Source organism: Entelurus aequoreus, linkage group LG04 (assembly GCF_033978785.1).
Source record: "Entelurus aequoreus isolate RoL-2023_Sb linkage group LG04, RoL_Eaeq_v1.1, whole genome shotgun sequence".
NCBI classification, from domain to species: Eukaryota; Metazoa; Chordata; class Actinopteri; order Syngnathiformes; family Syngnathidae; genus Entelurus; species Entelurus aequoreus.
Genome location: NC_084734.1, coordinates 61,209,823 through 61,228,913, shown reverse-complemented (window position 1 = coordinate 61,228,913; position 19,091 = coordinate 61,209,823). Strand labels below are relative to the sequence as shown.

The 19,091-nt window shown below is 38.2% G+C and overlaps 1 protein-coding gene across 3 annotated transcripts in view; it reads left to right on the top strand.

Annotated features, from left to right (window-relative positions):
* il1rapl2 (interleukin 1 receptor accessory protein-like 2) overlaps window positions 1-19,091 on the top strand; it is a 631,449-nt gene that overhangs the window by 395,027 nt on the left and 217,331 nt on the right. For all 3 annotated transcript variants that reach the window (XM_062045414.1, XM_062045413.1, XM_062045415.1), the window contains 2 exons: window positions 16,606-16,792; window positions 16,885-17,038. In XM_062045414.1, coding sequence (XP_061901398.1) covers window positions 16,606-16,792; window positions 16,885-17,038 — 341 coding nt within the window. The remainder of the gene's footprint in view (window positions 1-16,605; window positions 16,793-16,884; window positions 17,039-19,091) is intronic.

The window sequence follows — 19,091 nt, the reverse complement described above, 5'->3', positions numbered from 1 at the left end:
GATCATTTTTGGCCCGCAACTAGTGTCTTATTGGCCCTCCACATGTTGTGAAAATGTAATGAATTGTATAGTATGAGAGAATGATCTTGGAGCGCAGGTGATGTCCTACAGAAAGTATATTTGCAGTCCCTTATATCACCTTTATTGTCACTTAAAACAATACATACAGTATGAAGAAATTATAACATTATTCCAATTATGTCTCAGGAGTCTTTTCTTTGCTCAGAAAATAGAATGTGGTGGGTGGAAACAAACTTGGCGCTTTCCTCAAATTGTTGCCACATTGAATGCTTACAAATATCCACTATGTTTCAGAGTTTCTTCCCTAAAATATCAGTGTTCTCTCATCTCATGGCTGTTACACCGTTTAGCTTTTGTCAATGAATTCAAATGAACATCTGATTAATGTTAGCCATCTGTTTCCTGAGGATGTGTGCTCCTCTGCAGCCTCCTTCCATCTCAGCTGCTCCCCAGTGGTCTTTCTAGTAAACTGAGCCACCTGTCTCTCTTTATAGCATGCACACACTTCTGTCGGAGCTCGCACAAAAGAAACTCGCACATACAGTAGTTGTCACAGGGGTGTTTAGTGGTGCTAGATAAATGTTTAACCTTTCTATTTATCAGATGTTAGGGATAAAGCTAGCAAGCGGGAGCAAGCCTGCACAAAGACAGTATGAGAGTTAGAGGTAATGGGAGGGAGTGGTCATTTGAAGTGTCTTTGGCTGTTCTCAATGACTTGGCAGCCATCGATTCGGAACCATTTTCATGCCAGTTTGGGCCGTGTGCCAGTCCATGCCAGCTTGAAAACCTGAGCTCAGCCTTTTGAGGGAGAGGGGAAAAAACCCAAAAACGTTGTATTGCTTTGAAATTCAATATTTTTTAAGGTGTTCTGAAATGTAATCTGACTTGGAAAGCTATAGAGAGAGGCTGGAAAACAAAGAAAAGTGTGAAAAGATGAAGGTGGCGTAATGCTAGAGATACTGGTCTATATACTGTGGATCAGGGACCATGAGAGCATGGAAAAAACACATTTATATTTTCATACCCATTTAAAAAAATCTGCCTGATGCCATTACTTTTCCAAATACCAACCTAAATACAGTGGCATCTCTGTTTTCGTATGATTCAGTTTTTGTACACCGTCTCGATTAATGTACAGCTAAAAAACAAAAGCAAACTAGTCAGTTTGCCTGCATGGTGTTTTGCAGAATCTGATACGCGAGTGTCTCTGTGCTTTCTTTCAGTATGACTGCAAAATAATCCACCATGGGGCCAAATAAAGTTGTGTAAGGTCTGAAAAATACAATTTTACAAAATAAAATAACTTGTGGCTCTCCTCTCCCTATGTCACAATGGCACATCTCAGCTTTTGTTGGCGTGATCTCAGGATGCAGAGAAGGCAGGCAAAGTGCAAAGCAGAAGTTCCCTTTAATAGGTACTAGGACGAAGTTAGTAAACAGGGACCACAGCAGTCCACAAGTGAAAAAAACAGAAAACCTACGTGGCATAAAAAACATGAACATTAAACAATGAACGAGAGTCGAAAGGCAGGCAACACTGGTACATAAACTTTTCTAATTAGTCCTCCCGGCAAGCTTGTAATCCCTCACAGCAGGAAGTGACAAGAAGGGAAGCATGGAGCGCTGAAACAGAAATAAATATTAAACACAGGATAAACAATATACAATGTCTGACCTGTGTGGCAGGTCATGACACCCTCATTCTCTCTTCCTTAATGGCACTAGTGTTCAATTAAAGTACATGAATCAATTTTTGTATGCATTTAAAACTATAATTATTCTCAATAAGATGTGTTAATATTTTTGCTTGTCTGGAACATGATTTAATTTAGAAAATATTGCATCCGTTTTTGGGCCATTCAGCTCTTTTAGTACGGATGACTAAAGACGAAAGTACCACAGTACTTTAGACCTGTTCCATATAAATTTACTTTTCATATTTAAATTTTAAAATTACAAATCTCAAATCTTACAGAAATAGTAAGAAAACTGGAATAATTCAAATGAACCCGTTTTGTGATAAAAATGTTATTACTTGCTGAATTTTGCGATAGAAAATGGATGGATGGATGAAACTGTCAGAGACCATTGTGACAGTGTGAATAAATTCATTGATTTGTAGACACGTGAAGACACTCGCAAACAAGAATGGTACTCTCGTATTACGTCTTCACAGAAATCTAGCAAGAATCATTTTGTGGTAAATCCACAAGCAACCAATTCATGACTTTCCTACCGGACATCGAGACACATTTTGGCCATCCATCATTGTCAATAAAACCGATCTTCATGTTGGTTAGCTTAGCCGCTTTGGCCTTTGTATCCCTTGAAGAAGTGAATGGACTTGAATATTTGTCCATTTTGTTATTCAGACCAGCAGCAGTAATGCTCAGAATGTTTGTTTTATTGGCTTATTGGTTCCTATAAATGTTGTCCTTTAACGATACGCCGTAACTCAGTTCATGTTTCGCAAAACAGATTTTGCGGACCCCTGACTCATTGGCTTGTATAAGAATCCCTGCTGTAGCTATTCCATTGATGTTGTTCACTTCATGTCAATGAGTCATTTAAGAAAAGAGGTCACTCAATAGAGGCAGCCTAGTGAGTATGATCTCTTCTTTGTAATGCAGGGTGTTATCATTTAATTAGCCTTTGTGGTCAATGATTTGGCCCAGCAATCATCAATACTTTGTCTTCTTTTTCGATGACGTGTAAAAAATATGTTGCTTGTGTGGTAGCCATGGCTCTTTAAACGTAATGTTTCCACAGCTATGTGAAGAAAAAACAAGGTTCAAAACCCTTAATTGAAACTGGATGTCTGTGATCAACATCCAAATCTTGTACCCTGTGGTTATTTTCTGTTACTTTATCTCTGACCAAAATTTAGGCTGAAATTATAGCCTGAATGGTCATATCTGTGCATATATTAAAGTTATTTGGCTGGAATGAGTCCCAAGAAAACTGAATGTGCTACATGCCAATTCTAAGTCCTAACTTTCAAAGCCTTCCTTCTCACCTAATTATATGAAGGACATGACACTTACTGCACTGCCAGTGATTGTTGGCCATGGCTGTAAGTCATGAGGTGCAAAATCAGGTGGTATGGACTTAATCCATTGAAATACTGTAACTACACCCCTACAGTCAGCAACCTCTGTATATATTTGCTCAATAGAAAGGACAGACATTTCAATGAACTCAATAAATGGAATACACTTAACTGAAATTGAACATAAATGATAAAGACATAGATCTAAAAACATAGTTACATACATATATTTTAGCTGTGCTTAACTCTTAACCTTGGAGAACATCAGTTAATTCATACTAGAAACTATTTTTAGCTACAGCAAATTAACATGAACTGCATCATGTAGAATTATTCTTTGAAACCTGAACGTTTAGTGATACCCCCGAAACAACCACCATTGAATCGTAAAGTATTGTTAGTGAATTGTATGGTAACCCATGCATTGAGATTCATATCGAATTGCCATTTAAGGTGGAGATGCACACCCCTAATATATATATATATATATATATATATATATATATATATATATATATATATATATATATATATATATATATATATATATATATATATATATATATATATATATGTAGATATATATATATGTAGATATATATATATGTAGATATATATATATGTAGATATATATATATATATGTATATATATATATATATATATATATATATATGTAGATATATATATATATATATATATATATATATATATATATATATATATATATATATATATATATATATATATATATCTATATATATATATGTATAGATATATATATATATATAGATATATATATATATATATGTATAGATATATATATATATATATATATATAGATATATATATATATGTATATATATATGTATAGATATATATATATATATGTATATATATATGTATAGATATATATATATATATGTATATATATATATATATATATATATATATATATATAGATATATATATACAGTATATATAATTATAGTAATGTAGTAAATGTAAATAAAGTACTATCTATCCAACACATTAATTACATAGTATGTCAAATGTACAATATGCTCCATATTTTGGTCATTACAAGTATTACCGGAACTCAGTATAGCTTATGAAATTTTGTTGTACTTGTGCAATGACAATAAAGTTCCTTCCTTCCTTCCTCAGCGCTTTTATTTCCGTTCCTATAGCAGCGCACCTCTGACTTCGGGCAACACATTTGTGTTCCTACTTCTGGAAACAATCACGTCTGTGTTCTAATCATGGCAGACTTGGTAATAGACAACAAAGACAACTATTTTTGGACAAATGAGGATTTACAACCATGTCTTTTTTTAACCTGAATATACGAAAGATGAACTGCTGCTTATATAAGCGAGAACGAAAAGAGGGTGAAACGTTGGTGCAGATAGGAGCCGAGAGAGTGAGGACCGGCATAAATGTGGAATTTGGAGCCAAGCTTTGCTGACATAAATGGTGTGCCGGTAAAAACGTTTCTGTCCAGCTTGACCAAACAGACAACTGTGTCATTATAATATTGATCATGATACATGCAGCACTTTATGCTTGTTAGTAACAATACATACACTGTCGAGCTAGCTGTGTATAAAAAAAACATGACATGTGGGCTAATACTTTAGAGATATTGTAATATGATTGTTTTTTCAGTCAGTACAGATCGGTGTCCTATCGCATTGTGTTGTAGATTGTGTACCGTAATTTCCGGACTATAAGCCGCACCTGACTATAAGCCGCACCAGGTAAATTTAGGGGAAAATACAGATTGCTCCATATATAAGCCGCACCCGACTATAAGCCGCAGGGTTTTGATGTGTAATTACCGTAGTATATAGGGGTTCTTGCTACCACGGAGGGGATTGTCGGGACAGAGATGACTGTTTGGGAACGCAAAGCGTCCCATTTATTAACAATAAATATTTCAATCATTCAATCAAACTTTCTCACCTCTGACATGGCGAACAGCATTCGTGCAGAGTAAAAATAATACAACGGTGCAAAGTAATACAAAGTGCTCGCTTGTACGTTATCAAAATAACCAGCCTACCGGTATATGAAAAGTCAGTCTTTAATCATTGTGTCATCGTCTTCCTCCTGCGTACTAAAACCACCGAAATCCTCTTCGTCGATGTCGGAGAAGAACAGGCCGTAAATAAGCCGCACCGTTGTATAAGCCGCAGGGACCAGAACGAGGGGAAAAAGTAGCGGCTTATAGTCCGGAAATTACGGTACTCAAAAGCCATTCAGCTGCTGACGCAGAAGCTGGCTTATGGGTAATGTCGTTGCATGTCGTTGCCAGATGTGTTAGTACGCTAGAAAAAGAGTTCCTCAGTGTTTGCTCTGACAATAACAATGTCTCTGCAGCTTGGTTTTTATACAGGTTACAGAACATATATGAATTGTTGGCGGTTTGTATGCATTCTTTAATTAAGAGGCAGAAAGGATTGCTCACATTAGCTGCATTGCTAGCCACCTAATAATAGGATGATTATTACAAATTAGAATGCAACAAAAAAAATCTATGTCTTCTTGTCTCTCATAAGGATTGTGAACAATAGGCACACAATTAAAAAAATCAAGTTCCCCTTTAATAAGATATTTGTCATCATATCCTACCTGTTAGTGTTTAAATCATTTGAGCGATCATCCAATTTCTAAGAATACCCTGTATGATTCACTGTTTCATGTTACTCAATATGTTAAAACTATACAGTATTATAGTGCCACATAATAAAGTGTGCATTCACATAGAGAGAGTCACAGTGATGGGAGGATCACCTCAGTAATAAACAACTGCGTGGAAACATGATTTATGAATGTTGCTATACTATGGCTAAATGTACTCACCTAACAATGCTGTATGAGTGTAACACAATAATTCAAAGATTTAAGAAGGACCTCATAGAGTAAAGCAAAAACAGTAGAGGGCCTTCACTAACTCATGAAATAGAATATTGCATTAATAAACCAAGCACAAGCAACAGTAACAGCCACAAGTATAAGGTAGCTTGTGTGCTTGAACAGGAAGTTGTGTGGACATCTCAGAATACGCAGGTGTCTACATTCCCCTTGCTGCCTGTTAGTTAGATTGATAGTCAGATTAATCTGCAGCTCCATCCAGGTATAAACATGCTGCCTGCTGGCCGGGATACATCCCCCTCTATTAGCACCATAACTCAATGCACCCTGCAGCAGGCTGGCCTGATCAGTGGAGGGTAATTGCAAGGAGGGTGTACTTGATTTATTGACAAGGAGGATATGGTGGATTACAAGCTGATTTGGAGAGTAATTCATTTTGCGTTTTCGGTTATTGGCATTTTTTAGATTTCTCGTCCACACACACACAACAGCACAGGGAAATATGAAAAGGATTGTTGCAGCATGTTAAAAGCGGTTTGACAATTGCATCAATAACAAACTGACATGGAATGAGGTGATTCATTTGACCCAGAAATGTTCTGCCTGGTGTCGTGGTGTCTGAGCCGTAACAGAGGTGGACATCACCTGTGTGTAAAGGCATTTTCGCAATGATGATATTGAAGACATGTCACTCACATCATTGTTCTTAAATGGGTCACATGATTTAAAAAAATAAATAAAATAACAGTTCATTTTGTTCTACGTAACATGAAAATATGTTTTTTAGTTAGTTTTGAGAAGTTGTTAAATGCAAATGAACTATAAAAAATGGGACCCATTACCTCCCTGCTTGGCACTCAGCATCAAGGGTTGGAATTGGGGGTTAAATCACCAAAATTATTCCCGAGCGTGGCCACCGCTGCTGCTCACTGCTCACCTTATCTCCCAGGGGGTGAACAAGGAGATGGGTCAAATGCAGAGGTTAATTTCACCACACCTAGTGTGTGTGTGACTATCAGTGGTACTTTTAACTTTAACTTTAACTTTAAAACCAACTTGTCCTACCTGCTGGTACCTGTTATGTATTTAGGATGCCCATAAGTCCTGGAAATGTGAAATCAAACCATGGAGTCATGACGGAAATATTTTATAAAACAATTATACCTTCTACCAAACTTGCTCCAAAAGAAATGTTTGGAATTTCAGACTTTAGTGACATATTTTGTCTTAGTTATGTCAGCAGATATCTCCATACATGGTAGAGGTTTGCCCGAAGAGCTTTGCGGGAGTCCACCATTATTATCAAGTTGTATTCAGAGTTAATTATTTTTCACAATCTTCTTGTTGTGGGGCAGACTGTTTCGTACATGCACATGCATCCTAATTCTTAATTTAAAGCAGCGTATAGTTCCAACTTACATCTGTCAGTAGACTCAATATGGAAGCACTAAAAGCTACAACATAGCTGACGGGGTGAAAACGCAGTCAAAGGGGGTTTGGCCTGGAGGAAGGCTTTGGCAGGTAAATAAGACCGCCCACAAAACGGCACATGCTGAAGAGACGGTCAGAAAGCGGTTTGAAAAAGGTCTGTAAAACAAAATCTATACAACATTTTGACATAAAAAAAATCATTACATGTTATGTTGACCACCAGGAAGTTTTTAAAAAAAAACACAAAAAAATACAGAATATGACCTGTTTAAGTGAGTCCATGTGTGCTATTACCTTACAACAGGGGTGTCAAACTCAAATACAGAGTGGGCCAAAATTTAAAACTGAACAAAGCCGCGGGCCAAGGTTGAACAAATTAACCTTTTAATAGGGACCCAAACAAGTTTTGCATTGAATATTGAACAAGCAAGGTTTATATAACTTTATAGTGACATGCAAAATCGAGTTTCAAATAATAATATTAATAATTAAAAATCAATGGCATATCAAATACAATTTAAATAAAAATGTAATGCCTCTTTTCTATTTGCAGCCTTCTGAAGTAACGATCAACATTAACTTTTTCCACAGGCTAATACATTTGAAAATAAAATAATGAATAAACCAACCATTCAGGACTTTAAACTGCTCAATTTGCAACACACTGATCTAATCTGATGTGCCCAAGCCAGATACCTGCCATCTTTTCTTGGATGCTAGTTCATTGATGTCGGGGCTCAGGCTTTGAGCTGAGGCAACCTTCATTATCGAACGAAGGTGTTCATCAGTCATTATATCTCGTAGTCCACCTGGACCACAGTCTTGGGGGCGTGCCTTAATTTAACGTCCTCTACGAGCTGTCGTCACGTCCGCTTTCCATCCATTCTAGCAACGTGCCGGCCCAGTCACAAGATATGTGCGGCTTCTGTACGCACACACACGTGAATGCAATGCATACTTAATCAAAAGCGATACAGGTTACACTGAGGGTGGCCGAATTAACACTGTTAGAAATATACGCCACACTGTGAATCCACACCAAACAAGAATGACAAACACATTTCGGGAGAACATCCGCACCGTAACACAACATAAACACAACAAAACAAATACCCACAACCCTTTGCAGCACTGACTCTTCCGGGACGCTACAAAATACACCCCCGCTACCACACACACACACACACACACCTTGTAGCGTCCCGGAAGAGTCACTGCTGCAAAGGGTTCTGGGTATTTGTTCTGTTGTGTTTATGTTGTGTTACGGTGCGGATGTTCTCCCGAAATGTGTTTGTCATTCTTGTTTGGTGTGGGTTCACAGTGTGGCGTATACTTCTAACAGTGTTAAAGTTGTTTTTTACGGGCACCCTCAGTGTAACCTGTATCGCTGTTGATAAAGTATGCGTTGCATTCACGCGTGCGCGTGCGTGCGTGCGTGCAGCCGCACATATTATGTGACTAGGCCAGCACTTGTTGGACTGGAAGAATAGCAGACTTGATGGTTTTTGGGAGGGTCACTGAAAGTTGGGAGTCTCCTGTGAGGGTTGGCAAGTATGAGTATTAGCGGTGAATGGGGTGTTACCGCGGCACCACCGCTGTATATAATCGGCGGGCCAGCTCTAGTGTTAATTTGATATCGCCTCAAGGGCCAAGTGAAATTACACGGCGGGCCAAATTTGACACCCATGCCTTACAGGCTTACTTAGATAAGCCAACACCATTAAAATGTACAGAATGTGTTAATGGCCTATGTGAACAATGCTCGACTATAAAATATTTCCCATTTGCATATGTATGTTCGTATTGAGGTTCTCTGTCAGGAAGGATTTTATTCATGTTGAAATCATTATTTGATTCACATGACGGCAATAGCTGACTCTTCTGAGATTTATTTACAAGACGACATAGGTCATAAGCCTAAATCACAGTTTCACTGGTCTGAAAAGATACTTTAAAGTTTAATTGCGTATGTCCTGTTTCGTTTCAATGTTTGTATCTGGAGTAATTACAGTAAACTAGTTGGGGTGTGGTTGCGTTGCACAACGAGGTGTCAATGAATATAAAGACTCACAAATACACAACAGGGTGTGTGAAATCAAGAGACCGAGAAAGTCAGGGGAGCATGCTGGTAAAAGTAAGTGAATCACTGGAGGGGAAAACAACATGCTGCAGAATAGAAGCAGCATGATGAAAAGGAGAGAAACTAAGGGATGGATGGATAAAAGGCTTTTCATTCCTTTATTTTAATGCTCAGTGGTCTTGTTTAGGTCGCTGACTGGAAAAATCCCTGTGTGTGTGTGTGTGTGTGTGTGTGTGTGTGTGTGTGTGTGTGTGTGTGTGTGTGTGTGTGTGTGTGTGTGTGTGTGTGTGTGTGTGTGAGTGTGTGTGTGTGTGTGTGTGTGTGTGTGTGTGTGTGTGTGTGAGTGTGTGTGTGTGTGTGTGTGTGTGTGCGTGTGTGTGTGTGTGTGTGTGTGTGTGTGTGTGTGTGTGTGTGTGTGTGTGTGTGTGTGTGTGTGTGTGTGTGTGTGAAGTGAGAATGACAGAGAGATCAATGAGGTCTTTTGTGTCTAGAGGTGAACTTGGAACATCACACACATACATGCTCGCCATAAAAATACAGTCACCTTGAGAGATTTTGAAATCTACAAACCAAAAATGTGTTGCATCATAAAGACGGTAACTGAATTTGCACTCTTTTCTTTGTATTTCAGCCACAGGGCACGTTGTTGCTTTATTATGTAAATGCCAGGTGTTGTCTCAAGTTGCTTCCCACTTGGATTCTCACAAGAATATATAAGGAAATTCTGCAAAAGAAATCTGCATAATACAACCTCCAAATTGTACATTTATGTTGTTTTATAAACTAGCTGCACTGTTGGAAAAAAGCTGGCACATGCAAAAAAAGTGTGCCCATTTGGCTTTAAACTGGCGCTTGAGACAATACACAGGATGTGCAGTATCAATGCAGGATATACACTATATTGCCAAAAGTATTTGGCCACCTGCCTTTACTCACATATGAACTTGAAGTGCCATCCCATGGAATTGTCCAAAATGTTTTGGTATCCTGGAGCATTCAAAGTTCCTTACTGGGGTTCAATCCCCACCTTCTACCATCCTAGTCACGTCCGTTGTGTCCTTGGGCAAGACACTTCACCCTTGCTCCTGATGGCTGCTGGTTAGCGCCTTGCATGGCAGCTCCCGCCATCAGTGTGTGAATGTGTGTGTGAATGGGTGAATGTGGAAATACTGTCAAAGCACTTTGAGTACCTTGAAGGTAGAAAAGCGCTATACAAGTATAACCCATTTATCATTTATTATTTCACTGGAACTAAGGGGCCCAGCCCAACTCCTGAAAAGCAACCCCACACCATAATTCCTCCTCCACCAAATTTCACACTCGGTACAATGCAGTCTGAAATGTAGCGTTCTTCTGGCAACCTTCAAACCCAGACTGGTCCATCAGATTCCCAGATGGAAAAGCGTGACTCATCAGTCCAGACAAGGCATCTCCACTGCTCTAGAGTCCAGTGGTGATGTGCTTTACACCACTGCATCCCACGCTTTGCATTGGACTTGGTGATGTATGGCTTAGATTCAAATGGAAACCCATTCCATGAAGCTCTCTGCCTACTGTACGTGGGCTAATTGGAAGGTCGGATTAAATTTGGATCTCTGTAGCAACTGACTGTGCAGAAAGTCTTTGCACTATGCGCTTCAGCATCCGCTGACCCCTCTCTGTCAGTTTACGTGGCCTACCACTTGTTGGCTCACTTGCTGTTGTTCCCAAACTCTTCAGTTTTCTTATAATAAAGCTAACTTTGGAATATTTATGAGCGAGGAAATTTTACGACTACATTCGTTGCACATGTGGCATCCTATGACAGTTCCACGCTGGAAATCACTGAGAGCGGCCCATCCTTTCACAAATGTTTGTAGAAACAGTCTCCATGCCTAAGTGCTTGATTTTATACACCAGGCCAAGTGATTAGGACACCTGATTCTGATCATTTGGATGGCTGGCCAAATACTTTTGGCAATATAGTGTATATTTGTGTTTGTTAATATCAGATTATTGGGTTTTTGGAATTGTGGGTGAATTTATTTTACAAACACGATAATTATCGCTTAAAGATACAGTACCGTAATTTGCAATGCAAGTAGATTTACAACCACATACACACTTAGTGGAAGAATCATCACTGAATATAAACGGCATTTTGGGGGCTGCCTATATGTAGGTTAGCATTTCCAATATATTTGTCTACACATGTGCTGTATACACTGAAACAATCAGCAAAGCTCATGTCTATAAGGCACTGTAATACAAGAATACATGTATACTGCTGACAAAGCACAATATTCTGAGTCAATCCTAAGTAATATTGTAGTGTCGCTGGGGTTGCCTCTGGCTTTCCAGCATGCCGTGCTGCACTTAAATAGTTGCTATAATTGCATGATGTGCAAAATTATTGTTCATTATCCCCGTAGCAGTAGTCCAATGTGTATTTTGTGTTATTTTGCCACTTTTGGTCACACTGCAAATTAAGTTTGTGTTCTGTGAAGTGACCCTCCTGCTGTTTATTTGTGTTGCCAACTTTGTCTTTGAGTATGTTTTTGAGTTCCTTTCCCAAAGAACAACCTCTTCCTCAGCCAAATTGGAGTGACTTTGACTATCTCTTGATGGCTCAAGATCGCTGACTATACGGGCCTGATTTACTAAAGGTGCGTGCACTAAAACACGTGCAAACCTGATAGCACACGCAAAGCTGATCTACTAAACGTGTGCAAAGTGGACTATGTCTGTTAAGTGAGCAGAATATGAGTGTTGCTAGATCACATTGCGCGTGCTAACTAATATTTGCATTTTCTTCTCCCAGTATTGTGGGCGTTTTGATGAGAAGCAAATATTTTGCATATAAATGAAGACAGAGACCCAAAATCGACTGCACGCCTTATTCTGATCACCTAAAAGACACAATCCACTTTGCACACGTTTACTAGATCAGCTTTGCGTGTGTTGTCAAGTTTGTACGTGTTTTACTACATGCAACCCTGTTTTAAATAAGGCCCTTAGTGTGTAAAATTATTTAATTTTGCCAACACACACTTTCCAGAATAAGTATTCAAGGTGAGAGGCATATTCTTGATATTAAAACATTTATTTAAATTTAAAAAAAATTAAAAAATAAGTTAAATGGTCAAAAGTGCAAGCTTAGGTCTTGCATGTAAAGTTAAAAAATGCACGTGCATTGTTTTGTGACTGAGTAAAATAAAACAATTATTTCTGTCCTGTCTGTAGGGATGGGAATTGATAAGATTGTTACGGTTCCGATTCCACTTTTGATTCTACTTAACGATTCAGTTCTTTATTGGTTCTCTTATTGATTCTCATGTGGAAAAAATGATAACAAAAAGGTGTATTAGCATCCATTGTGTTTAGTTAGGAGCTAACATTGCCTTACAAAGCCAACAGTGAGGTCTAAAGAGGCACATAGCAAAGAAAAAAACTTTTGTAAATGCATTAAAAAAAAGACAATTAAAACGTACGTGGAAATTACACAAGTATGTAACATTTTGTATAATTTTTTATAAATTAAGAATCTTTGTCATCTGCCTTGAAAATATACCGTGCAAAGGTTTGTTTAGATTTACAAGGTGAAACTAATGTAATGCCATAGGCTCATGGCATGCAACACTTTATATTTAAACATGTATTTTGATATAATGTTGGTTATTGCTTGCAGCTTATGAAAAACAATTGAAAATCTTAGAAAATGTGCGATTGTCAAAAATTGTAAGCCATGATCATCAAAATTATATTAAATAAAGGCTTGACTCTCACTTTGCATGTAATGAGTTAATATCACGTATTAGTTTCACATTTGAAGTTGAATTGCTGAAATGAATTAACTTTTACGCGATACTCAAATTTTATGGGTTCCACCTGTATAATATATTGACTGAGTGAAAATGTGGTTGGAGGAAAGCACTCAACTTTTCTCTGACTTCGATTGAACGTTCACCTACCAATGGAGCATCTACTGTGGTAAATTGTTATAACATTTTGACCACAAACTGGTGTGGTTTTCTTCCATTCCACGGTGAAAGCTAGTGGCAGACGTGAACTGGAGCTGTTACTGCCCACCTCGAAACCAGTCAGAATACACAATATTGCCAAAAGTATTTCGCCACCCATCCAAATGATCAGAATCAGGTGTCCTAATCACTTGGCCCGGCCACTGGTGTATAAAATCAAGCACTTAGGCATGGAGACGGTTTCTACAAACATTTGTGAAAGAATGGGCCGCTCTCAGTGATTTCCAGCGTGGAACTGTCATAGGATGCCACCTGTGCAACAAATCCAGTCGTGAAATTTCCTCACTCCTAAATATTCCAAAGTCAAATTTCTACTTTGTTATAAGAAATGTGAAGAGTTTGGGAACAACAGCAACTCAGCCACCAAGTGGTAGGCCATGTAAACTGACAGAGAGGGGTCAGCAGATGCTGAAGCGCATAGTGCAAACACGTTCTGCACAGTCAGCTGCTACAGAGCTCCAAACTTCATGTGACCTTCCAATTAGCCCACGTACAGTACGCAAAGAGCTTAATAGAATGGGTTTCCATGGCCAAGCTGCTGTATCTAAGCCATACATCACCAAGTCCAATGCAAAGCGTTGGATGCAGTGGTGTAAAGCATGTCGCCACTGGACTCTAGAGCAGTGGAGACGTGTTCTCTGGAGTGATGAATCACGCTTTTTCATCTGGCAATCTGATGGAGGAATCTGGATTTGGAGGTTGCCAGGAGAACGCTACATTTCGGACTGCATTGTGCCGAGTGTGAAATTTGGTGGAGGAGGAAAAATGGTGTTGAGTTGTTTTTCAGGAGTTGGGCTTGGCCCCTTAGTTCCAGTGAAAGGAACTTTGAATGCTCCAGGATACCAAAACATTTTGAACAATTCCATGCTCTCCACCTTGTGGGAACAGTTTGGAGCGGGCCCCTTCCTCTTCCAACATGACTGTGCACAAAGCAAGGTCCATAAATACATGGATGACAGAGTCTGGTGTGGATTAACTTGACTGGCCTGCACAGAGTCCAGCCCTGAACCCGATAGAACACCTTTGGGATTAATTAGAATGGAGACTGAGCGCCAGGCCTTCTCGACCAACATCAGTGTGTGACCTCACCAATGCACTTTTGGAAGAATGGCTGAAAATTCCTATAAACACACTCCGCAACTTTGTGGACAGCCTTTCCAGAAGAGTTGAAGCTGTAATAGCTGCAAAGGGTGGACCGACATCATATTGAACCCTATGGGTTAGGAATGGGATGGCACTTCAAGTTCATATGTGAGTCAAGGCAGGTGGCCAAATACTTTTGGCAATATAGTGTATGTCTTCTCATGCTCATCTAAATGAGAAGGCATTCATTTCAATTTAACAGATAATAGTGCTAACAATATAGGCGGTAGTACCTGTTGCACTTACGTCAGATGACTGTTTCTGCCTGGGATGAGATCAGCGTGGTTCAAAAACGTAACATTATTTTATATTTATTGCATGCTTTATCAAATGTTCCAGTACAGTGCTCATATGTCATCCTCTTGATAAAATAGCAACCTTGGAATTATAACAAATAGCACTGTAGCAATCTTTTCTAGTGAAATGTCGGCAAACTTTGGAGCGCTTCTTTTGCCCGAACGGCGCCATGTTGCTTGTCACTACGCACGTTGCGTAATGACGTCATCCTCACCTGCAGGAACCGTTAAGGGAATCGTTTGGAAAAATGGCAAGCGATTCCAAGGAATTTATACACTTTGACCCGGATCTGAGCAAGTATCGGTTTTCAATTCATGTCCTTACCTGTCAATTCAGTTTTCTTATATATTTGTTTTCAAAATATTGTCTAGTCTGGTTTTTACGAACACAATTCCACCTATTGCCAAGACTCGTGAGCTGTGCATTTTGTCCACACCCTCACCAAATATAGTAAAATAGTCATTTCAAATGACTGTTACATGAATTTGGCCTTTGAAAAAAAATATGACACACATAACTCAACCAGTCCAGGGTGTACCTTCCCTTTGCATGATAAAAAATAGGGATGCACCGAAATCAAAATAAGTGCCACCAAAGGCAAAGAATAGGGCAAAAACATTAACACCAAAATCAATTATTCTACAAAGTATTAGTTACATTGTCTTTCTGGAACAAACTAAAGTACGTCCACACCGCAGACATGTTGCCTCCACTCCAGACTAGGCATAAGCCGGTATGAGATTCTGATGGTATAAACACTTAAAGCACAGATATCACAATTTCCCTTTTTGGTATTATAATTACAGATCTGAAATGTCTTTATTGAAAAAAATGGAAAAAATAAATAAATGTTCAGCTAAACGGTTGTTTTTGAACAGTGTAGAACATGATGAAAGTGGAACATTTGCATTTAAACAACAAATAACAACATTATTTTTAAAAAAATGATAAAGTGCAGTTGTTAATGCAGTCTCCTGTTGGTAAACCTGCAACTCAAGTGACAACAACATGAACATTGTCTTTGAAAAAACAACAACAAATGTGAATAAATTCAATCACTAAGTGGCTCAAGAAGATTTTAACATAAATAAATGATAAAAAAGACAGTAGGTTTTGAAAAACAAATACAAGTTGGCAGGACCTTAAAACTGAATCTTCACATGTTTTGGAAACTTGCTCACAACTTGTGTGTTAGAGTTATTGAAGTGTGTATTTTGGTTTTGATTAATTTGCTGCCTCAATTGTAACTTTATTTTTTATCGTTAAAATAAAACATAATTGCACTATGCCTGTGGTTTTACTCTTCTAGTCATGTTAGCTAGCTGGTGTTGGCCATCTAAACATGCTATGGCTTCTTCAGGAACAAATTAGTGTTTGTGTCACTAATGCCAGATGCGAAGGGTAGTTAGTACTTGTCAAGACAGCATTACTGTAACTTTAATGTCGATATAGCATACAACGATGGTTGGTGCTCCCCTGGATACACGATGATGCCCGATGCCTTAATCTTGCTGCCATTTCCGCAAGCGCATCCAGCATATTTGCAGTGGCTGAAAATTTGGTTAATCACTATAAAAAATTAATGGATGGACAATATGACCATTATAGCCACTTATACATGCTCAGTTACCAAGATGAAATATATCGTCAAAATCAATTAACTGTGTTTTTAATGTTTGTGATCTTTTTAGGAACTCAACATACTGTATGAAGGTCTCTATGTCCATGACTGTGGAGGAGAGTGATGAGGGGAAGTGTTTCAGCAGCAAAATCCGCTATCTGGAGAAAGCAGAGATTACTCATAGCAAAATGATCACATGCCGTGATATTGATGACTATTTGGCTCCATATAAACAACCTCTGATGACCTGGTACAAGGTATGTCACAAGCACCAATATAAATTGAAGAAACCAATCATCAATAGAATTGTTTAGTTGTTTGATCAGTATGACACACATCTTTCTGTTAGGAGTGTGAACGTGTCGAATGGAGAAGCTCTATTATTGTTAACAATACACACATCTGGATCCCCGAAGTGGAGGAGGAGGATGGGGGAAATTATACCTGCGAGTTACAGTATGGATCCAGACTGGTGCGGAGGACAACACAACTCAAAGTCACAGGTAGGACAATGTTTTCTTTAGAAGGGATTTTTAAACTTTTTTGACCTTGGGGCCCAACTCTTCTACTAACTTTTCAAATATTAACACTGAATCAGTAATCTTACTTTTTGATTTTTTTGAATGACATGAAACCATGTGTTAATTCCAAAGACTATTATTTATTTAACACATAACCAGGGTGTCCAAACTTTTTGACTTGGTGGCCGCATTGGAATAAAAAAATTGTCCGGTGCCCAAAAGCCACAATAGACCACAAAAGTTACAATATATAATTAATAATGAATAGAATTGGATATTAAGAGTATGTTAAAGTTTGACTCCTACCTTGATTACTTCTGTGACAACCTCCTTAAAGTTGTGTAATCATTCAGAAATATCAAGCGGCTAAAATTCACCAAACATGGATACGTGTGGAGAGTGTTTTGCATTTTTCAATAAATAACATTGTTGTGGATATAAAAGGGTGTAATTTTGAATTATGAATGGTGCTTAAACATTTTTATAATATCCACAAATTCCAGTTTTCAGGTTATGTAATGTTTGACCATGTGTGTTTCCTTTTTTTTTTTTTTGCAGTTTACTTGCGCTATGAGTGGGAAAGGTTGTTTAGATTGGGTCATATAAATTAATGCTGTGTATAAATGCTGTTCATTTCGACTGTCAGATATTCAATGTTAAGCTGGAGGTAACTTGCAGTCCTGATTCCTTATTAACATGCAAACTCAACACAGACAGACCCCGAGCCCGGGTATCGAACCCAGGACCATCTTATTGTGCGGCACATGCACTAACCCCTGATTCCACCGCGCTGCCACATACAATTATGTTGTGCTAAAATAAATAAACAAAAGTATTAATGAATATGTTTCTTAACTAAACTGTCAAAAAAATGTAACTGCAATGGAAAATACAACTTTAGCACTTTGGTCATAATTTTTGCGCTGAACAGACTTTTCAATGAATTTAGCTCCAGACTTTTTCTGTTTGTGGTGGAAACTGACTACCGCCACGGCCCATAAAGACCACAGACTTTTTATGGGGTGTTCGCAACACAAACATAGAAACACTGTTCTTGAGTGTATAATTATATGTATCGATGAATGAATGAATGTTCCTTGTCAAACGTTGCTTCACTAAGCATTTTTTTAAATATATTTGCATTTCTAAAACGAGCATACTATTTAGTTTATATTGTTGCCGACCCTTTTCTCCAAAGATATAATGTCTGAAGAACATTTTTTTTTTCATAATTTTTGCCCATTATTGTGCTTTGTTTAATTTTGATGTACTGTTTTGGTTGAATTTTCAGACTGCAGTCGCATTGGCTGATTTATATCCACAAATTAAAGATGCCTTGGTTGGATTTGAAAATATCGGAATTGCACTCCTCACATTGACATGGAAAAATCTGATACAGGTCATATATGGGCAAAACAATCGGAATTGATCTGCAGTGTGAACAAGACCATAATCACCTGTACAAGCCACAAACTTCAAAGTGTGATGTGGCAAGAGATAACTGTATTACAAAACTAAGTAGACTGCAGTCAGCGCTAGCCCCTAGTGCGGGGGTTAGCAACCTGCGGCTCTAGAGCTGCATGCAGTGCTAGTGGCTCCTTGGACCTCTTGGATGTGTGAAAATGGAAAAAGCTGAAGACAGTTTTTATATATATATATATATACAGTATATAATCTGTAGGAGAACTAATCATACACAAACATTTTTAATTGTTAGAAATCCTACTGTTTATAGTAAACATGAATGACGGGTGAGACCGTTTTGTCCTACTAATTTCAGCGATCCTTGAACTCATCGTAGTTTGTTTACATGTAAAACTTTCTCCGATGCTGCCACAGAAAGATGTGTTTCATGCCACTCCTTCTTTGTCTCATTTTGTCCACCAAACGTTTTAGGTTGTGCGTGAATGCACAAAGGTGAGCTTTGTTGATTTTATTGATTTGCTCTAGTGCTAATCAGGCATATTTGGTCAATCCATGACTGCAAGCTAATCGATGCTAACATGCTATTTAGGCTAGCTGTATGTACATATTG